Genomic DNA, 23,352 nt, shown 5'->3' with positions numbered 1-23,352 from the left:
CACAGGGCCGTGAGCAGTACTGCTCTGCCAGAAATGTGCTGCCCAAGGATGCAGAGTGAAGACCACTGCCCTGGGGGGCAATTTAGGTAAAAGCATATGCAACAACAGCATCAAGTAAGGCTTCCCTTTAATCTCCTGCTTTGGGGGTGGGGCGGGGATCTATATGGCAGCAGGGCTGGTGGTCACAGTTTCAAAAGTATGAAAAAAACTAGCTCACACTTGTTATTATTAACATTTTTTTTTCCTTTCCTTGATGCAGAACTCAGGTGGTAAGATACAAAAAAATCAGCATTATTAACTAACCCCTAATCTAGCCTAAGATGCTTTTTACTTTGGAAAGGTAACTTGTTTTAAGGATAAGCAAAACTCAAAGAAAGAAAGAACTACAAGGCTTTAAAAAATAATAATTAAAAAAATTACGGCCAGTGGAATTTACTGGGATAACAAGTATAGATCTTTTAAAAGTCAGTAAGTAAGGGTTGGCCAGTGGTTACCAGGAGAAAAGGGGTGGGAGCCAGATATGATGTTTCCCCCTATGGTTAGAAATGATCTCTAAGCAGATAACCTGGTAATATCTAAAAATGATTAAAAAAGAAAAGATATATCAGTATTAGGATAAATTATAATGCCTCAATTCTAAGGAGTGCAGGATTCTCTAGGGTTGATCCAAAGAAATTAGGTATTCATGAAAAATTATTTGATTCTTAAAGGGTCAAAAAAGGCTAAGAATGATTTTCTTTATTTATTTCCTGCAAGAGTAACAGCTGAAGTCAAGCAGCCCTTCTACTAAACAGTTGAAAGTTTCCAAGTGGAGAAACTCCCTTCTGTAACTCCCCCCACTGCCAACCTTTCAAAGTAAAACAAAAATAAAAAAAAAAAAAATCAAACAGGGACTTTTGAAAGTCAAGTTCAGTTGGCAAAAGATGGCCTTGACTTCTCCATTCTGCCTGGATTGAACGGCAAAGCAATCTAGTTCCTGCCTGACAGGAAGGATTTCAAGTGTGGGGAGTGCAGGAGCTGGAATGTGTAGGAGGCCAGTGCACCGGGCCAGGGCTGGGAACTGCTCAGCTAGAGAATGGACGGGTTACTTGCCTGTTTGCATAATCTCATCTCCATTTATGACCTGTAATTTAACACAGCGGAGATATCACTTGCAACAGTAACTAGGCAGCTGCTTGCTTCTCCTAGGAGGAAGTTCTCCACCTGAGTCATATAGAGAGATCCGGGGGTGGGGTGAAAGGTGGCACAGTCCCTGGTCTGATGTTTAAGAAATGGTCCCTTAGTACCATCACCAGGATCTCCATGGTGGTGCTACAAGGCCCAGGACAGGGTCACCAGGGGAGTACTCATCCTCTCCCAGTTCCAATAGAAAGTGGCTGACCCCGGTGGGGCCTTTGGAGCATAAATTGACTCGAGGAGATGGAGAGGCTGAGTTCAGGGACCAGCCTTGTCTGTAGGGGCACAGGGCTGCTGAGAGAGAAGATGGAAACCAGTTTGCTGGGTACCTGACCTGTCCTGTTTTGGGAAATATTGGGCCCATTGCTAGTATAAGGAAAGCAATTCATTTCAGAAATATTTTTTAACTGCCAGTGGCACCAAGGCAGATGCCAGGGACATAAAAGTATGGGTTCCCTCACTGGAAAGCTTTCACCCCCAAACATGTCCTCATTCTATTAAATAATGCCAGAAGGGCTGCTCTGCTCCATCAAACACTTAAGATGTAAGATTTATCCTTTCAAAGGAAAAGTCATTTGTTACAAAAGACACTAAAGGATTTTCATAGTCTTTTGCTAGAATAAGATTTTAATGTATCAGTGAGACAACAGCTGGAATTGGGAAACCTTCCTTTTAAGGAGATTATAATTTTTTAAAAAACTAGTTTTAGTGTTTATCATCTGTGCTGTGCATGGTGCAGTGGTTTTCAAAATGTGGTCTAATGGATTCTCCAAGTGTTCTTTAGGGATCCATAGTGAGCCTCCAGTAGAAAATTTATTATACAGTAATAAATTTCGTTGAGAGAAGCCCTTGTTCTTGAATGGTCAGCAGGAACAGCTGGAAAGCCATCTATGGGAGGCACCTCTGGTTCCGCCAAAACAGTCCACAGAATCAAACCATTTGAAAACCACTGCCTGAAATATGGACCCAAACTGTTATCTAGTTTAGCCAGACCACAAGTCTGACATTGACTGATGCTTTGAGGATAACAGTTCTCCCATTCCTGAATGGTGACGTCCTCGTGTTAACTGAGAGAAGGTTCTTACTTTCCAGAGTTTTTGAGCCCTGATGAACCTGATTCCCTCCCTTGCTTTCACTTTCTATGCCTATGACTCCTGCTCCATACCCAGTCATCTTACTCTAGACATCAAAATGGGGGCAGGGGTGGGGTAGAAATCTTCAGAAGCTAATGATGAGGTTGTCTTGACAGGCAACCGAGAAGGTGGAAATGCTGTATGCACAGAGCCACGACTACGACACCCCCAAGCTCCCTCTGCTTAAGACTGACTCGGTTTTAGACAAGCTGAAGTTATTAAAACGGTCTGTATGATTTCATTAGAACTAAAATCTATTCGGGTGTAGTTATTAATAGAACTCTCTCTGCTTTACACTGTCACATTGAAGATCCCAAAGTGAACACTTATCAACACTTGTTTCCCTGACTAAATTGCCTTCTTTATCCAGACTGTTTCTCTTAAGCCTCTCAGATGAATTTTTACAGTGTGCCTGTCGAGAAGGCCTTGTCTCTGCTACCCTTCCCTCACCTACCTTGGGGACACCTAGAAAAGTTTAAAAAATGGACCAAGTAAGAACTTTCTTCTGATTCTTAGGAGGTCTAAATATCCAGAAACTGCAGAATTCAAAGGTCTAAAATATTCTGGGAACCGTGCTGACGAGAGAGCATCACAACTCACCCTCGACTGCCGGGTCTCGTGTATGTGAGGGAGTAGGAGGCCCATGACGCACTCTTCCCATGGCTGTGCTTTCAGCCTTACTCCCAATTCCTTTGAAAAATAAACCCCATCCCATTTAGCCCTGTCAGGAAACTAGACTGGGGGTAAAATGCGTGTTTAAGAATACTGGGGGCTCTGCCATAGACTGACTACTGGCTGATAAGGAGAGAAGAAAGTTGGACATAAAGTCCTTGCTCCCATTTTTATTTCAGAGCTGAGGGAAATGATATGGTACTTAAGGGTGAGAAACGCAAACCTGGCTGGGTGGTCTTCAGGGAGGTGATACATTCAGTGGCCAGACCAGCCACATCCAAGCTGCACTGCCGTTTTTTATTTGTTTCACTCTAAGAAATACAACCATGTTTTGCACTGATAAAATGAAAAAGGAATTAGAAACATTTCCTGCCTCCTGGATTTTGCTCTGATCACTGACGTGAACCTGGGAGGGGGTGCTCTTGGCAGTCATCCGTCATGCCATTATTATCACAGGTAGAAGCTGCAGTGAGCAGAGGCCCAGGTTCTGATTTCATCAACCAAAAGAGGCTCTCCAAGCACAGCGCCAACAGAGAAGGGCAGCCAAGCGAATCCCAGGCATCAATGCCAAATCCGGAACCAAAAGAATAACAAGGAAGGGTACCTTTTACAACCGTGTCTTTCCCCTGCAGCTAGACTACTGTTTGGGGCCAGAGGCTGATGGCACAGTGGACGTGACTGACAAGACTGTGAACATCATAGCCAAGCAATGGTCAGTGGAGGTCACAAGCCAGACACATGCAGTGTACTTTTCACAGGTACCCCCTTAGAGAATCCCCTCCTTTCCAGAAGGAAAGAAGTAAACCCCATCATGCACTAGGTTGAGATTTGTCGAGCAACTGCACTAAGCACGCTAAAACTTTGCTAGGTTAACAGACTTGTCACCAGTAAAGGAAAGAAAAGGTCATAGAGGTTACAAAGAAACTCTTTTACTCTTCACAAGGTAATGTTGAGAACTTTCCAGTGACCTATTGTCCATCATGTGCCTTGGCATTTGCAAAGGGTGGGAAGTCAGGAGATAAGTTATTATAAACAAGTGCCTTCCACTAGACTAACAACCTGCTTACCTGTGCATCAATTATTTTTTGCTTTGCATCGATAACTGCTTGCATCTCAGCATGATCCTTCTTCAATTCCTCTTCCACAGCCATTAGCCTAGAATGGGGTAGTAAGGAGAGATCAATATCTTCAAGGAGAGAGCTGGCTAACGTAGAGGACAAGAAACCCACACTCAGGACAGCTCAGTACTGCCACTCCTTCCTAGTACAAGATCTGCAACCACGCTCTATCTTCTCACCCACCTTAGAAGAAGACATCCAAAGTTGATTTCTCTACTGGGACTGGATTTTTACCTCCTCTGGAACAGCATTCCCACAATTATTATCTCCCTCTTTTCTATCAGATCCTTTCCTCAGCACAACTTATTTCATCTTAAAATAGCAAACCAACCCACAAAAACCAAACCCTCTCCTAATCTTGTTACCTTGTAACAGCTGACCTTTCTCTTCCCCTGAACAGCTAAGTTTCCTCAGAGCGTACTCTACACATAGTAGGTCTACTTTCTTTCTCTTCCACCATTCACATCTTAGCCCCCTGATGTTTAAACTCCATGAAAAGCCTCTCAGTAAGACTGCTAAATACTTATGTGCTGCTAAAACAGCAAACCTTCTCTGACTTTAAGTTACTTGACCTGCCTACAGCATTTAACAACACTGAAGCACAGTGGTCATGAGCATGGACTCTGGGGCTTGACTGCGTGGTTTCAAATCCCAGCAGCAACACTAAGTGACCTCGGGCAAGTGACTTAATGAATTTGTTGCCTGTTTCTTTATTTGTAAAATGAGAATAATAATAATGCCTACTTCAGAGGTTGACATTAATCAAATTATTATTAACAGATTAAACAAATTTTATCTGTAAAGTGCTTAGAAAAGTACCTGGCCCATAGTAAGTGCTATGTAGTGTTTGGTAAAATTGTCCCCTCCCTTAGTCTCCCTTGGACGTCCTTGGCCTTCTCCCTTGATTCTCTGGCCCTGAAGACATCCCATGAAACTCCCTTCCACCTCTCTGGGCTTGCTGTAAAAAACTAAGTTAGGCTTTGACATTGAATATGTACATTTTTAAGATTCAGTTTTCCTCTAAGACCTCTCAAGTGAGTCACTAAGTTTTAATTTTTTCTAATTGTTACAACTAAAGGAAAATAGACTACCTCTATCTTCAAAGGAAGTGCACTAAGGTCTCACATTTAGAAAAGTGTAAGAGATATAGTCAGCCGTCACCTTTGTACCAAGTACCACAGAGGACATGCAGAGTTGCAAATGGCTTCTGCTGCCATTGCTTTAGGATTCTCTGGGTCATCGTCCCACCTCTTTGCAGCCCTAGCTACCTAGCCCACGTCCACCACCAGGTGGCCCCTGACCTGCTGATGATGCTCTTCATCTGGCTATCCTTCTCCTCCTGCTGCCTGCGCAGCCGCTCCTCGCTGTCCTCCAGCCGGGCCTTGTACTCTAGCAGCAGCTTCTGCATCTGCTGCTCCTGCACCAGCAACCGGCGCTCATACTCCTCTAGCCGCCGGCTGGACACTCGCAGGCGCTCCTTCAGTTTAGTAATTTCCTGTTCGTACTAGAGCAGAGGAGAAGAGGCACCACAGACAAGGAGAGAAATACTGGAGTTACGCTGGTTTTAGATGTTAGTGATTTATTTTTTATGATAGAAACCCTAGGCAATGGAGCTGGATGCTGCCTGAACCGCCATTCCACGGGCTGCTGACGTTCTTTAAAATTATCAACAGGCATCACTTAGGAGCTCTGCCCGCCTCCTAAAATTACATTTTTAGCCTTACCTTGGCATTCCAAATCTATATATTTATGTATCACTCTCCACATTAAACTACCAGTTCCTGCAAGCCACATCCAATCTGTGTATCAAATGGGAGCAGGAAAAAAAAAGATCAAGCATTTAGAAGCCTGACAAATGACTTAAAATAAGCCAAAAGCCAGTTGTCTACGTGAGAAAAGATTTCTGTATCATCACCTGTACTGCAGGATCTCTGACATGCCTTCACTCATCAGACTGCCATTCTTTCACCCTACTAGAGCCAGCCCTTTAGAGAGCAAACAGCACTTCTATAATGTTAAGTTACTAAATCAATAAATAGAATTTTATGGCAGAATAGGCTATTGCTGCTTTCTCCCCAGCTATAAAAGTGTAAAACATTCAGGTCACAAGCTCTAAGCAAAAGGCCTACATGTTCTCTGGGGCTGATTAATACTGCCTCTTGGCCCATTTTCACTATATCGTTCATCTGCCCAGTTTGCTACTGCTTGTTGGAACACATGTCTGTTTTCTCACTAAAGCTTTATATAAATTTATATTCACTAAAGCTTTATATAATTCAATTGGTTACGTGGCCCTTTCTTGTACTGAAGCTGCTGTGGGTTGGGGTTTGAGTAACTGGAGTGTCAAATTTCTGGGTGAGGTGAGAAGCATTAAGCTGTCTTGTATATGGCCTATTTAAATTCATTAGTAATTAATGATAAATCCGTATGCTGCTTTGTAAAATGCAATGTATTTTTACATAATATTCCATTTAATTGACAATCAGACAGCTAGCTTCTGCTTATCCAACGTCATGGTCCTACACTATGCTTATTAATCCAGAAGGTCAAAGATGACAGTTCTTATACAGTTTGAAGAGGTAGACTACGTCAATAAGAATAGTTTAGGTTCCTGCTGATAAGTAAGCAGAAGCTACTTGTCTGGCTGTTAATGAGGTAATGCCATACATGGTGTCAATGTTCTTGTTTGATAATCCTTATTCTTCATGTCAGCTTTTCTTAACAAAACAAAACGAAACAAAACTGAAGCAATAGATAATGTCTTTTTTTTTTTTTAGTCAGTGTCTTTTAAAAAAACAGCTATAGTGTTACAAGTTCTTTACCCAGAAAAGGTGAAAAGAAAAACAAAAAAAAGGGACTTCCCTGGTGGCGCAGTGTTTAAGAATCTGCCTGGCAACGCAGGGGACACGGGTTCGAGCCCTGGTCCAGGAAGATTCCCACATGCCGCGGAGCAACTAAGCCCATGCACCACAACTACTGAGCCTGTGCTCTAGAGCCCACGAGCCACAACTACTGAAGCTCATGTGCCTAGAGCCTGTGCTCTGCAACAAGAGAAGCCACTGCAATGAGAAGCCTGCACATCGCAACAAATAGTAGCCCCTGCTTGTGGCAACTAGAGAAAGCCCTTGCACAGCAATGAAGACCCAACACAGCCAATAAATAAATAAATAAAAAAACAAAGAAAAACAAAAAAAGACAAAATCATTACAAAGATATAGAAAGGAAGTCTAGTCCAAGGGTAATCTTGACTTTGGTTAGTTATACAGAAACACTAAATATTCACCTAAAATGACTAGAAACGAGTAGCAGAGTTTTCTCCAAGTTAAGTCACCTCATATTAAAAAAAAAAAAAAAATTAGAGCTAATCCTCCCACCCCAGCTTGATGGACATTTCCGCATATTTTCAAACACAGACACTACCTGAATTATCATACACAGATACGTATATAAGGGTTAACATAAGAGGTGGAGCTGAAGTTGGGGACCCTGGGGAGATCATCTCCTTGGCTAGACGACCCTTTGGGTGGCCTATCACTGTGTGGGCAATAAAGACAGACTAGGTTCTACCTTCTCAGCATGCTTGGCTTCATCTTGATTTTGCTCGGTTTCTTCTACATCTTCTTCATATTGCCCATTGTTCAGAACCCAGGCTGCTGTCCTCTCTACTGGGGACATTGTGGCAGAGTCCACAGGTGACTGAACCTGCGTCAGAAATACCTATTAGCATCTCCAAAAAGAGCTCATCCACAGTTAGGTTTCACAAAGAGAGCTATTCTTAGAAGACATTATTGTGATCCCTGTTTTCTGTTAAATGTTCCCAGTTCTAAATAATATTTTGTTACTGCAAGGGCTGGTGGTGAGGGAAGAGAATATCCATTTATACAAGGATAAAATCTTCTGAAATGTTGTGAATAGAAATCACATCTAAGAACCTGCCGTTTTTTCCCTCCAAAGAGGGAAAGCCAAGGCCTTAAAATTGTTAATTAGTCCAATGGTTTCATTAGGTCATTACCTAATGAAATTACGATGATGACAGAATGAGAGAAGGAAAGCACAAGTTGATGGTTGATTGCTCAGGTGAGGAAACATATGCTTAACCAGGGATGATCAGGAACCAAGGAATTGATTAATGCTAAACAACTCACAAGGTACCCATTTATATATCAGAATGCCAAATTCTTAATTTTCACATCAACCATTTAGGGAAAGAGAAAAAAAGTGATATTGGTCATTTTTACAGACACTGACTTCTTCATGGGTTAACATCACTCAGAAGTCCATATTTTACCAGAAAGTTTCTTGATGAATACAGGATCAAAACAATGGACATCAACATAGTCTAAGGGATATTTCTATCCAGTTAGGATAGCTAGATAAATTGCCCTTTTCCAATAGATATGCAGAGTGATAAGAATTCTGGCTTTGAGTAGCAATTCTGCTATTTACATTGTCACTTAATCTCTTAAATACTTCTTTCCAAAGCTATTGAATAGGGCTACCACTACCATCACCACCTATCCTGACCATCTCCCAGGGAGTTCTAAGGACTGAACAATATAATGTATGTGAAAGTTCTCTGGAAACTATGGAGTACTATAGAACTTAGATGTTATTACTGTATTTATGCTTAGAAAACTGGCCCTGGATATGACAATTTATATTGGGCTACTGAACATTAGTGCTTTCTCCATAAACAGTGCTAGAAATAGACAACAAATTCTTTTTCTCTGGCTTTCTTGAGAAGAAAGAGAGAGACAGATAGAACAAAGCATTTTTATGTGAGTTAGCCTTTTTATAATTAAAATGAATATCTATTTTGAGGACCAATACTCTATAAATGATTGGAAGGGAATTTTCTCTCCCATGCAGAGCTATGTACCTTAAGAATCTTCATGTCATTTTGGAATAAAACCCGGTTAAACTCTAAATATATAGATATTTTAAAATAAGGGGTATCTTGATGACTTTGAGATTTAGAAAGACTAGATGAAAAAAATTGGTTGCAGAGACAAAAAGGTTCTTTGGGGGAGACTTTAAAAAATATTCATACAAAAGTAGTATGAGGGTATTTCCTAAAGGTTTGAAGAAGAACCTGGTTTGGCTGATTTACAAACAGATTACAGATACATATCGATAAAAAACAGCTTCATGCCTGAGGCACACACAAGCAACGGTGAATGAACTTTTAGAAATTCCTTCTTTAAAGCCATTTTCTCCACTGTGTCAAGAAAAACATAAACATGTCTTAAACTTCAGTACCCTCAGTTCTTAAAAAGTCTACCTTCATCTCCACTATGGTAGGCAGGCTTCTTATACTTCATTCATTTGTGTATCATTCTCATTATTTTTGTCATAACCACGTTGTCACTGATATATTATTTATCATCTCTTTAAAACAACCTTTTTCAGTTAGCTAAGTCCTTATGCTAAGCAATATTATCCGTAAAATCATGAGTTTAATGTTATATATATTATAAATTTATAAATACATTTTATATTAATAGTTAGGTGTTTTTCTAATATGTGTTAAAATAATTAAATGATTGATTAAATACCTTGTATATTTAAATAGTTTTGAGTATCACACTTTGGAAACACTGACCTATAGACTATAGTATCATTTATATTAAAAAAGATAATAATTATCTACTTCAAAAGTTATGAGAAACAAATGAGATGGCATGTAAAAGCAGTTTGTAAACTACAAGGTACTTCACACACACACACACACACACACACACACACACACACACACACACACACACACACACACACACACACACACACACCCTAGTTCTCCCCCTACTGGATTTTGAAAGCTGAGCACAATAAATTGCTTTAGTATTTAGAGAAAAATAGTTTAAAAAGGGGTTTAGGTTTTTATTTGATATATGTACACCTGAAAGGCAAAATATTATGGTTCTGAGTCTTTAAAAATTAATAGAAAGTCAATACTTAAAGGAGACAAATGCCTTTTTAATTTTAGAATCTTATCCCTTTACCACATAGGGCACAGGAGAGCTGCTTTTCTGTGAAACCAGGATTTTCTATTCAGCTGCTGCTTGAGATAAAGTAGCCACTAAAATGAATAACTTTAATGTTTGGAATTTGTAACTTCAAGGAAGCTAATTCAGTAGCTTTCTGCTTTATAGTTAACAGTATGTTGTTTGCAAGAACTTTCTTCCCCTGTGATTTGTTACGAGTAACTATTTATTGAATGCCAATAAACTCAGTACAAGCTAATAGTATCCCTAAGAACATACTAAAGAGAGATCTTAGCCCCTAAAAGCATATTAAAAACAACTTCTTAGGTAATCTAGGCATAAAATGTAAAGTGAGAAGCTGTAAAAACAGAGTTGATTCATTTCACTGGTGTTGGTGGTAGCTACCATATCTTCAGAAGGACTAACAATGTCCAGTGAATTATGAGACAGTGTACAATGGGAACTGGGCATTTCAGTCTATTCCTATTTTATTGGTTGAATCTGTTTTTCAACCACTTCCTCATATACCCTAGCACTTTGCATGGCATACGGTAGGTGGTCAATAAGTTTTTTTTTTTTTTTTTTTTTTTTTTTTTGCGGTACGCGGGCCTCTCACTGTTGTGGCCTCTCCCGTTGCGGAGCACAGGCTCCGGACGCGCAGGCCGAGCGGCCATGGCTCACGGGCCTAGCTGCTCTGCGGCATGTGGGATCTTCCCAGACCGGGGCATGAACCCGCGTCCCCTGCATCGGCAGGCGGACTTTCAACCACTGCGCCACCAGGGAAGCCCGGTCAATAAGTTTTAAAAAAATAAATCAGACTAATATAACTATTCCTTGTATTTATGATAAAACCTTTACATAATTATAAAGAGCAGAAAAGTAATATTGAACAAATCAGAAATAGTTTTATCTACATTGAAGACTATGGAGGTGATTTTTATTTCAAAATTTTTTTCAAAATTATTTTTTATTGTAATATGTTCTTCATATGAAAGAACTATATACTGTCTTTTACATCTACTTGATTGGTCTTCTGAGTGCTGGTCTTATTTCCTGATTAGACTGTCAACCCTTGAAGCATGGCACCATATATCATAGAATTTTTTTTCTTTTGGAATGGTAGTGACTATGTCATTGCACAATTAATGCTCAATAAAATATTATTCATTTATTATTACTTTGGATTCTCTTTAGAATTCATTACCAAAGTACAATTTATTACTAAGAGAAGGATACCCTATGTTTTTCCTCTAATCCTTTGGAAGTACATCAAAGGCTTTTCCTCAGTGATTGTTCTATCTCCTTTATAAGCTGGATAGCTAACAAAATTTATTACCTCTAGTTTATAGTCAAAGAAATTGAGAAAAGAGGTTGGTAAATGTTTCAGATGCCATCTTGCTTAGCTATAGCCTTAAGAAGAGCATTTTCTTCATTGACTTCCAACAGTGGGTCATTAAAGAAAATGAAGGATGAAAAAGACGAAATGAAAAGGAGCACGGATTCCTATTAGGAATATCACCCTTTTGAGATAAAGCTTTTATAGGGTTTCTCTGGGAAAAATAATAACGCTTTAGGGCAAAAGGGCCTGAGAAAGCAGTTTCACTGATCCTACAGTTAGCCTGGCTATGCTGAGGATGACTGAGAACAGGCCGGTTCCCTGTTTATTTACTAGATATAAATAAGACTTGTTGCTTTCAGCTTCTCCATAGTCTGAAATAGTCAGGTTCCCATAAATGAATAACACTATTGCTATCAACACCAAAGAAAGAGCTGACTAAATTAGTAAGTAAACTGAGAATCCTTGAAGAGGTTGGTTAGGCGAGGGTTCAACAAATCCAAATGTGAAAACTGTAGCATCATTCTGATAGGCTTGTCAAATACCTATTTAAAAAGTCTCTTCAAATTAGAATTTCTAAGGTTAGGTAACACGCTATAATCTGAACAACTCATATATTGTAAATAGAGTCTATTATGTGCACAGAATACATGATACACAAAAAAACAAGATGGAGAGGAAAATGATTAAAAAGAAATCCAAACAGAGGCCGAAAAGGGTCAAAAAATTCCTTCTCTGTAGAACTAGGATTTTATTTCCTTCCTACTCAGCAAATGGAGAAGACTGAAGCTAGTTACATTGCCAACAATGGCCGCTCCTTTGTGCTAAGATACAAATGGAATTTGCATGGGACAAAACCTCCAATAATTACAAATGCCGGCAGAACAATCCCCACAAAGAAATCCTCCAGTTTTTGGGAGAGAAGAATTCCCCAACACAATTTGCAATTAAAATATGTAAAGGAATTTACGTAAAAAATGTGCTGATTATATAGAACATCAGAGGCTTCATGGGACTGAGATGAGAAAAGCAAGCAAGAATGATAAGGATCAAAAAAAAATAATAACATACATTTGAAAGAATAAAACATCTGCATAGAAAAAGCCAGTGTAGAAAAAACAGAAAATTGAGCAATCAAAATACAGTGATTTATGGTTTAACTGGTATGACAGTGGCAGCACCAGCAAAGGCACAAACAGGGCTGAATATGTAAAGCTGTGCTGTGGCTATGCCTCACTTCATGCCAACATAACATAGACATTCCCAAGCTCATTAATGGCTATGGCTCAAAAGTATTTTAATTGGTTGTCTGAAGACCATATATGCATTTCCTACCTCCCATCTATTCAAACAGCTTTCTATTCACGCACAGAAACACGTAGTGCTTATATGATAGGTGTTATATTTTCCTACAGCACAGATATTATAAATAACAATTCATTTCCGATGATCACACAAAAGGCTATTTAATTTACAATATCTATTAACAGTCAGTCTGAGTCATGGGTCCTGGGAATTGAGGACAACATGATACAGGAGGGAAGGGTAAGCATTCTTCTTTTCTCTCCAGGGCTGGGACTAAATCCACCTTTGAAAAGTAGGCAGAGGGCCCACCCTGTGCCCTGTCTTGCCCCTCTCTGCCAATCTGATATTCTTCTCTACTCCTTATCTCATCCTCAGGGCCTTCAAGCTGCACTAAACCCCCACGTAGACATCTGCCTCCACACAGTACTGCATCTCTGAAATTACTTATCTTTCTTTTCTCCTCTCAGTCAACAATTTAATTCTCTGAAAGGGGTTGATCTCAACTAGAAGCTAGCATAAAATCAAAGTATGGAAACTAATTCACAATAAGGTGGGAGAGACTGATAGCCTCCTAACGTAAATTAAATGTACATATATGACATATATATAAAAGATATATATATAAAAGCATTTTCATTTAAAGAAAAGGAAAAAATTATATAATATGATCATTATGTAAATTAATAGAGTATAATTTTTTTTCCTTTTCTTTAAATGAAAATGTGTATTAAATCAAATGAATTGGTGAAATTTGGGGAAATATAACAAAATAAAAATGAAAAATTTAAGACTGAAGAAAAGTTTATTTCTCAGGAAAGAACTGACCAACTAGGAGGTTTTGCCCAGGAAGTTGCCTACCAGAATCAGCTTAAGTTTTCATCCCTTCTTCTACTTCTTTATCTAAGGATTCTGTAAATGTTCTAATTTTTTTTTAAACAATAATTATCAAAGTAGAGGCAAGGGCTCTGACCACAGCAGACTGGTGGCAGAAGCAGCCCAATCAGTAAATGCCTACCTATAAAAACGCAAATATACTAAAGAGATACATTGGGGGTCTCACTGCAGTCTCCTCTGACCAGTGATTCTGCTGACAAAAGGATTTGTCATAGAACTCTTCTAATCACAAAGCTCCCTAATACAAATAAAGTAGGATTAGGTTTCAAAAAAACTTCAACAAAGCTTTTTTTAGGAGAAAAATCTTTTTTAGATGAAAGTAAGATATGTATATATATGCATTCATAAGGTTCTTAGTTTATTTCAAGAGCAAATATGGATTGGTGCCTCAAAATGTAATCTGTAAAGAAGAGATGATAAAATTCTTAAGGAACATTTTTATTTGTGAAGAAAAAAGTTTGATCATCTTATATTAAATTTAGGTGAGACACAAGCTGGGCTTGTCCATGTAAATAGAAATATAAGAGATTTTCATAAATGTTTAGAGAATACTTGTCAACCACCTGTGTTTCTATCTTTTTACCTCTCTTCTTTACCTTGCTTCTATAGGTGCTCAGTTGTTTATTTTTCTAGCCATTTCCAGGAAAGGGCACACGGGGACTTACTACTTCCAGAGGGAGTTGGGGGATGGAGTAGAGAGCAGTTACGTTAAACTCTTGGCTGAAAGTGCAAAACTTTATTCTGGAAACTTAAGAAAAAAAATTAAGGAGGATTAATGTCCAGATTCCCAAAATATATCCTAGTTGATCTGGCCTGCAGATTCACAGCTTAAGTGTCTAATTATTACTCAACATCACAGATTGTTCTCAGTGCTGAGATCACAGCTCTGCTGCTTGAAGAGACAGAAAGGCCCCTGGAGTGGTTGTTACAGTCTCCTAAGAGTAATGAGGCAAGCTACATTCTGCTGCCTCATCTAGCCAGAAGCCTCCCAAACTTTTCATTTCCTCTTCCATTAAAAGGTTGCAAAAAATAGTTTTAAGTGGAAACCCTGCTAAGCAATTGGATTTCTCAATGATTTATATATAAAGAACCGAGGAAACAGTTGGACCAAGTACCTGGCAGCCCCCTCCAGCACTCACCCCTACCTGCTGTGTCTGCTGTCTCTGGATCGCTCTCACTTTGGGAACAGGGCTCTCTCTGGAGGAAGAGGACTGCTGCCGGGACCGGCTCCCATTTTGCACAGGTTCGGCCACCAGAGCTGCAGATGCCAGTGACATGCTCCCGGTACTACGTAGGGAAGCACTGTGTGGCAGGGATGGTGGGGCTTTGGCTCGGGCACCTAGCCCAGCCTGGTCCATTTTTCGGATCTGGGCCTGCCCCGTGCTATTCTGCCGTGGCAGAGCAAGAGGTATGTGTCTGTCCGACACAGTGTGCCGCCTGGAGAAGTCCTCACTCTGAGTGCTACGTTTGGTGAAATCTTCCATGCTGCTATTGCTGGGTCCACTGAGTTTGAAGTCTTCACTGTTACTTTGGCTCCTGGAACTGGCAGTGCTTAGGTTCTCCAAACTGGAATCCACAGAGGCCTTTGGCATTGCTGGAATTGGGTTATTGAGGTGATAGACAGGGTTCTGGAATGACAAGGGCTGGAGGCTGCCTGGCTGGTTCAAGGCTGGGTGCAGGGGCCTTCGCACTTGGGGTGCGCTCTGGGGAGTGCTCTGGGTTTCCCGAAGTTGTTTGATGCTGGCCACCTGGGTTATGGAAAGCTGGCTTCCAGTCAGGCGCATTGGCATGTCAAGCATGACAGACGCATGCTCCACTTGGGCGGCATGAGTGTCCTGAAGGTCCATGAGGGAGATGCTCCGGCCATTAGGAAGGCTATTTTCCTTTTCATCCTTTTCAGAGTAAGTCATGCTCTGGGAGGAGGCTTGCTGAACCAGCAATAACGTTTTCCCTCTGAAATAGCTATCTGTGTTGTCCTGGCTTGGAGATTTTAGTTTATGCAAATCACTGTGGAAAAAGAAAGGATCCTTAATTACTCCTGAGGCAAATTCAACAGAGTTAAGATTCCTCAACTCAAGCACATGAACTCTTCAGAAGGCTCAGAGGTCTGGTGTGGAGACTTACATTGGTTTCTAAACACAGATTTCATCATCACAATTCTTAGGATAAGATCCAACATTTTTAGTTTTTCTTCAAAGGCGGAGAATAACACTGTATAGACCACTCCATCCCTGTCTTAGATTTTTACTAGAATTCCAATCATTTCCTAGTTAGGTTTTACACCTCCCAAGGTATTCCAATTTATAGTTAATTGGTTCTGTCTAAACCTTCGAGAAGCCCTGACTGCACAACCAAAGGGTCCCTACTAAAGACACAAGTCTTGCCAATACAGAAAACAAAGTCTAAGCATCAACACTGTATCTACCTGTTCAACTGACACAGCCAGCTCTAAAATATTTTCCACTGAGGTTCTCAGATTTTTGAGCGCTACAACACCTGAAAATATCAATTTCATAGAGCTCTTAGTCTTCCATTAAGCAGGACATAGGTTCTTTTTATAAGTTTGTTGAATATAACTCTACAATATCATTCTAGAAAATAAGTATCCTAGATCATGTGTATTATTATGACAAACAATTGGATTTATCTCAGAAGATTCTTTCCAACTGCTCATGATTTTAAAGTTGTAAATTCAACAAGTAAGTTAAATAGATTTTTCCCAAATCTCTACATATTATCTCCCTCTGAGATAAGTAGTTCCAATTCTCTCTGAAATTCATACCTGTCAGTAGGGTCTTCAAAAATTTTCTGCAGCCCAGAGGAGAGGCTTCCACTGACATTTGGACTGGAGTTATGCTCAGTGAAGCGTCTCAGTTGCTGTTGTATTGGTGTAGGATTAGTCAGAGATTTGGTAATATCAGCAAGAACACGAGGGAGAGGTCCCAATTTTGCCACGGTCGCCTGTAGGAAGGAATTTTCACCCTAATTGGATAATAAGCATTGCGATATCCACCACAGATTGTTTTTGGGACAACGATGCCCATTGATGGAGGGGTGAAGGTTGGAGGGAAGGGTAGGTGTTTGCATATGGGAGTGGCAGGTTCATAATGCATTGTTATGGAGCAGCAGAACCATGGCGTCGAGATGAATGGAGGAGGCGAAACAAGATGCAGCAGACATTGAGGAAAGAAAGGAAATAGAAATTAGGATTATGCAAATAAAAATTAAAAGACATGCTCAAAACAACCAAACTATTGCCATTCCAACTAAAATAGACATGCAAAGCAAACTAAATCTTTGGGAGGCTGGTAGATCAAGGTGGGGGAGGGTAGGGGAAGAACCAAACACCTTCTAACCAAAAAGAACTTTAAGACCAGAGGATTGGCTAGTGTGATGAAACTTCCAAAGAAAAGGGATCATGTGAGGAAAGAAATGCATGCCGACATACAAGAAGGTGTTGCATTCAGGGGTCCAGAGCACTGCAGGGCACACAGTTGATATTGCCATCCACTAGCCATTTAATCTTGGGAACCCTGACCTACTGCCAGCTGAGTTTGCATCAGCAAGACAATTTTTTAAAAAAAATTTAAACAGCAAAGTTATGACACATCTATGAGATGTGTCTAGATAGATGTACTGCTGGTTCCCAGGACCAAACAGAAATTAAAAAGGAGAACGTGTGTTTACACAGCAAAGCCTGTTAAAAAGACCTTGACCCTGAATAAACCAGGTTGATTTCAGAAGATAACTGTATCTGCATCCCACTGATGCAGTTATTCAGTGAAGAATAACTTTTTATGATTTGCTTTATCCATCTCAATCATTTTTTTCTTTGGGGAATTCTCATTCTCATGGGGTCTTATGGGAACCTTCATCCATGAGGCAGTTTTACATGGCTGCCTCCGGGTTTTCGTTGTCTTCTCAACAGACTCTTCTACCCTGCTCAAATGAGTACAGTGCCATCTGAAGAATGTCTTTACTTGCTTGACTCTCTTGAGCCATGATTCATATCCAAGGAATTTACCCTCGGCATAGCTGCAACTTAAAATCTAGCTAGCATTTCTAAAAGTTAAGAAGGGGTCCTTGAGAATAAGAAACAGGTTATTATTTTACAAATGTTTTGGGCACCAGTGGACACCCTACCATTTATATTTCCTCAGGAAGGTGGTCTTTGTTAATAGGTTTTACTCCCCTCTCCCTCATTTTATTGGTGCAATGTTTTTAAAGATAATTGGGGGTGGTGGTGGTGGTGGGATGAATTGGGAGATTGGGATTGACATATATACACTAACATGTATAAAATAGATAACTAATAAGAACCTGCTGTATTAAAAAATAAAATAAAATTCAAAAAATAAAAAATGTTCTGACTCAAAAAAAATAAAGATAATAGGAAAATGGAGGAAAACAAATAAACAAATTCTTATCACAAAAAAATAACTTTGTTTTTTGAAGTTATTCTAACATACCACCACAGATATTTATAAAGTAGCTGTAGCAAACAAAAACATCAATAAATACTTATTGTGATAAACCTAGCCAGAGTCTGTTAGACTGTTTTCCATAACAAATTCTATTCCTCTTTGCAAAATTCGAGAAGGAAGAAAATGATTGGCATGGTATATATTTAGTTATTAATATGGTATACAAAAAAATTCTTAGCTTATAGTCAGAAAATAAATGATTAAAAATGATAATTGTTTTCTCTATTCTTAATTCACATCTACAGATGAAAAGAAAACATCAGGATTTTCAGATCCCACATAACTCTATAGGTACTAATAGTTATATTAAACCCTCTGACTTGCATGATAAAAATAAATCTCATGGTAAGTTACTCAAACGTGATAGTCTCAGTATTTTTCTAAGTCCACACTTCCGTTAGAAATTACTACATGAAGTTTCTTCTCACTCTACTATACATGAATAAGGCTTCATACAACAATATTTGATATTAGTTTCTAGGCAAATACACAAACATATTTGTTTATAGAAATATATACTCCATTAATTCAGGTAACTACTTAAAAATATATGTTAATAATTTTGTGGCTTATTAGAATTTCCTGGTTTGTAGGGCACATATTTTACTCAGAAATCAAAACTATTTCCTCCCAGACTTCTAGGGCAAAAGGTTGCTTTCAACAAGCAGAAAGCATGAATGTGATTACTCTGTAGATATTCTCCAGAATCCAGGTACATTAGGGTTCTCTACCTCCCATCTCCTGTTACCCTTCCCGCCTACTTTACCTTATCAAGTTGGGAAACTACTTCCCACAGTAAGGAATGCAAAACTGAAAGCTCTCGGCCCAGATCAATGTAACCATCAAAGCCTGGGGTGTTTGAGATGGTGTCCGGATTAGAGATCTCCAAAAGAAAGCGCTTCATTCCACCCCATTCGTGTTCTAAAAAATCATTCATGAATGCCATGTATTCCTCTTTGTTACCAAATCTGAAGTAGAGGGAGAGAAAATGAGAAAGAACATATTCAGGAAAAGAGATGTGATCATTTTGAATTGACTTTACACAGACCTATACATTTTTTTTTTTAATTTTGGGGAGGTGACTAATTTGTTTATTATCTATAAGTGATAAATACTAAAACATACTTTCTTAATATTATATTAATAGTCAAAAACTTTGAATAGCTTTCTATTCTCTATAGGGTAAAGACAAAATCCTTTTTTCCTGGTATTTAAAGCCATTGTAAACATTCATTATCAGTATAAACCTTCAATATTGCTAGCTTCTTCAAAGTCCCCCAAATACATTATACTCTTTTTCTTCTCCAAGCCTTTGCTCATGCTATTTATTTCTACTAGAGAACTTCCTCTCTTCTTTGCCTATCTAGGTTCTAGCTATCTTCCAGGCCTAGTTTAAGTCCATAAAACATGTTCCAAAATAAACTAGAAACAATTTTTACAAGAATTAGCTCAAATATGGGTAAACATGTATATTTCTGTGTTAGCATATATATAGAGCACACAAAGTTAAAATAGTGCACTTCTAAAAAGCCACATGCTACAAAACAATGTATCTCATTGAAGTTCTAATCTTTTCCTTCAATACATTGCTACTAGAAACTTGTACTTAAGCTTCAATACTGAGTAAATCTGGGATCGATTTTGCCAGTGTGAATTGCTTCTCAGTGATTTCTTAAAATTGTTTTCTATAAATTATAAAAATTATACAAACTTAAGAAAAAATTGAAAACAATGAAAAGTGGAAGGAAAAAAGGGTAGGTGTACCCATTCCACCACCCAAACATCTGCTATTTACAGTTCAGTGCATTTCTTCTCCAACTGCTTTCTCCTAACTTCTCTTGAAAAAGTTGAAAGCTACAGAAAAGTTCAAAGAATATACAACGTACACCCATATGCCATTCACCTATATTAACCAACTGTTCCCATTTTGCCGTTTGTTTTCACTCTCTTCTCTTTTTTTGATTGAACCATTTTAAACTAAGTTGCAGACATAGCCTCTAAGTACATTAGCACCTATTTCTCCAGAATAAGGAAAACCGCTTACATAAACCAATGCTACTGTCACTAAAACTTTTAAAAGACATTATTTATAAATTATCTCATATGTAGTTCATATTTAAATTTTACCAATTGTCCCCAAAATGATTTTTATAAATGTTTGTTCCAGTTCAGATCCAATTAAGATTCAAGCAATGCATTGTCTCTTTTAATCTAGAACAGTCCTCCCTCCATCTTTTCCATTTTTCATGATATTGACTTTTTGAAGGGGCCAGGCCACTTGTCTTAGATAATGTAACCATAGAATTTTGACTGATTGCTCTTCCCAGTGTTCCTATACTTAGGTTTTTGTGTTTTCATATTGTTGGGATAAAAGTATACGCACCATTTGGTATCCTATCTTTTTTTTTTTGGCTGGAGTTTTTTTTTTTTTTTTTGCGATACGCGGGTCTCTCACTGTTGTGGCCTCTCCCGTTGCGGAGCACAGGCTCCGGACGCGCAGGCTCAGCGGCCATGGCTCACGGGCCCAGCCACTCCGCGGCATGTGGGATCTTCCCAGACCGGGGCACGAACCCGCGTCCCCCGCATCGGCAGGCGGACTCTCAACCACTGCGCCACCAGGGAAGCCCTTGGCTGGAGTTTTTAATAAAACTTTTCATTTAATATAATTATATCTGTATCATTTTGCATATTATTGGTTCTTTGTAAACACAACTTGCAGTGGCTGCAAATATTCCACTGAATGCACAGACTACTTAACCATTCCTCTATAAAGTGAATATTCAAATTGATTACAATTTTTTTGCTATTTTTAATAATACCACAATAAAAATCATGTAACATGAGTTACGAGGCACCCCACGCTCATCCAAAGGTTAGGCCTCATGTACTTTTTAAATAATGTTGTTAAAAAGTGGTTATGGTAGTGACACCTACTTGGCAAAGTTGGCCAGGTTCTGGATGACCTTGGCAATGAGAGTTAGAGTCCGAGATGTGCGGTCATCAGGATATTCCTGCATGAGGTTGAAGAGACTGGGAGACATGATGGCCGGGCACAGAAAACGGAGAAACAACGAGGCACTGATGAGCCGCTCGCTGATGTCTTGCTTGCTGCGGTTCAGGCACTGCTGCTTCCAGGATGCAAACACTTCTTTCAACTCACGAGGGAAAACACTGGGGAAGGAAGAAGGACCAAATATAAAAGTACTAGAACCCAAGGAAGCACAGGTGATCCCACTCTGGCCCAACAGAGCCAGGCTGTGAGGAGGGCCTAATAGAGAGAGCTTCTGTCTGATTCATGCCTGAGAAGTGGTGGAAAATTCATAGACGTCCAGATGGAGACCAGAAACCCAAAGCTACAAAACTCAGGAATTAGTGTAAACTTAGGTTTGCAAAGTGGGAAAATGGCATGAGGCTCCTGACTAAACCATTTAGTTTACTACAGCTCATCATAATCTCTCTAAAGACTGTTCATCAAAAAGCTTCCAAAATCTCACCAATTGCTGGGGTTAGAATAATGATCAAAAATCATTAACACATTTGTTTGACACTAGTAAATATGTTTAAAAGTCCTCAAAATACTTTTGGTATTCGAGAATGTGGTGCTAATATTCTGGGGAAATATTATATTTATGTGGACAGTTCAGAGCAACTTCTGCTTACAAGAGAGATTTAGATTTTAGACAAAACTGTATTAGGGAAACTTTCAATTTTTCCCATAAGTCCTTCCTTTGGTTGGGAAATAACAGTTAACACTGTGATAACTCATATTGAAAAACTGAAGTTCCAATAGCAGGGAGTGAAGCACCGACAGCAGCTCACCAGTAAGAGTTGATGATCTTGCAGAAAGCCAGCTCACAGCACATTTTCAGGTTGCTCTGATGGTCTATCAGTTCACTAGATGAACATTTGCTGGGATCCACTTCACAGTTTTCATCTGACTCATACAAAGCTTTGATGAACTCCCCTATTTCGAGAGAGAAGATGACGGACAGTATAACTATAAATAGTGTCTTCCTGAAGAGAATAAAAGAATGTAGGATTTCTGTACTAAAATGTGTAATGGGGAATTCGTTCTGATGCCTGACATGGAGGGCACAAAACACTGTTCACGAAGGGTTATTGCTCTGGAACCCAAGAGATACCACCTCCTATACGTCATGTTTATTTTCCTTACTCTGGAAGTGGAAAAACAGCACTCATTAACATCATCATCATGGTATTTACAAAAAGAATAATGAAACTACTTTAAAAAATGCTACAACTTTAAATCTTTTATCTGAAATCACAAATATATTTAAATAGCAGGAAATCATTTTATTATAAAGCCTCTTTACCTTATGAATAATGTTGTTACTATTTTAGAAGAATAAATAACCCAAGTTTGAATGATTAGCTTACCTATGCTTTTAACTGCTAATACTGGTGCAAACACAGATTCAAGTAAGGGTCTCTAGGCTTACCTCTCCTAATGGGGATAGTCATTCAACATAGCACATAGCAGAGCATCTCTTCATATAATTTGGATGTTTTTCCAAATAAATTTAGCTTAGACGCCCTGTTCATATATCTTAGCCTCTATAGAGATATGCCCAGTATTTCCTGAAAGAGCAAATCCTTACCTTACCTGTTTATCACCTGTTTATCCTCCACCATGCACTATACCATGTATTTGTTCTGTTCTATGTTTCACACTGTTTTGTGCTTATTTGTTCACATGCCTGTCTCATCTTTAGGATGAATACCATTGAAGGTCAGGGACTGGGTTCTATTCATGTTCAAATCCCAAGCCTATTAAATAGCTTCCAAAGCATTGCAGGGGCTCAATAAATATTTGTTAGAGATGGTAGTATGTTTTTATTTTTTGTTTTTTATAGGTCTTTATGACAGAGGAGTAGAACTTTCACAGCTCCTTTCAAATCTGCTTATATTAACTGAAGTTCAGGCTAGTTATTAATAGATTTCATGAAAGTGAACAGTAATTCCTATAAAAAATTAAGTGGCAGCAGCAATATCAAAGAGCATTTTCTATCAAAATGGTTAGTACTAGGATAAATGAAAGATTTAAAAAATAGCTGTGATACAGGAATGGGAACTGATTATTTGGAAGAACAATGCTTGGAGAAGAGGAATCTAAGTGATGCACAGAAAAGAAAGTGGTGCAGAGAAAAAGTAAAGGCTTTGGAGTCAGAAAGATCTAGGGTCAAATCCTGGACCCATCACTTAACCAACTGTGGGGCCATGAGAAGTCAC

General features: G+C 39.0%; 1 protein-coding gene across 2 annotated transcripts in view; it reads right to left on the bottom strand.

The window, feature by feature from the left end:
• The window catches only part of RASAL2 (RAS protein activator like 2), a gene marked incomplete at its 5' end in the record, with an annotated part of 384,612 nt that overhangs the window by 6,980 nt on the left and 354,280 nt on the right, over positions 1 to 23,352 (bottom strand). For both annotated transcript variants that reach the window (XM_082663871.1, XM_082663872.1), the window contains 8 exons: positions 4,049 to 4,136; positions 5,401 to 5,603; positions 7,667 to 7,801; positions 14,764 to 15,625; positions 16,401 to 16,579; positions 18,869 to 19,070; positions 21,037 to 21,273; positions 21,922 to 22,066. In XM_082663871.1, the coding sequence (XP_082519997.1) occupies positions 4,049 to 4,136; positions 5,401 to 5,603; positions 7,667 to 7,801; positions 14,764 to 15,625; positions 16,401 to 16,579; positions 18,869 to 19,070; positions 21,037 to 21,273; positions 21,922 to 22,066 (2,051 nt within the window). The remainder of the gene's footprint in view (positions 1 to 4,048; positions 4,137 to 5,400; positions 5,604 to 7,666; positions 7,802 to 14,763; positions 15,626 to 16,400; positions 16,580 to 18,868; positions 19,071 to 21,036; positions 21,274 to 21,921; positions 22,067 to 23,352) is intronic.

This window comes from Grampus griseus (assembly GCF_964374135.1).
Source record: "Grampus griseus genome assembly, chromosome: 1".
Classification (NCBI taxonomy): Eukaryota; Metazoa; Chordata; class Mammalia; order Artiodactyla; family Delphinidae; genus Grampus; species Grampus griseus.
The sequence above is the reverse complement of the archived record's forward strand: the minus strand, read 5'-3'. Positions and strand labels throughout refer to the sequence as shown.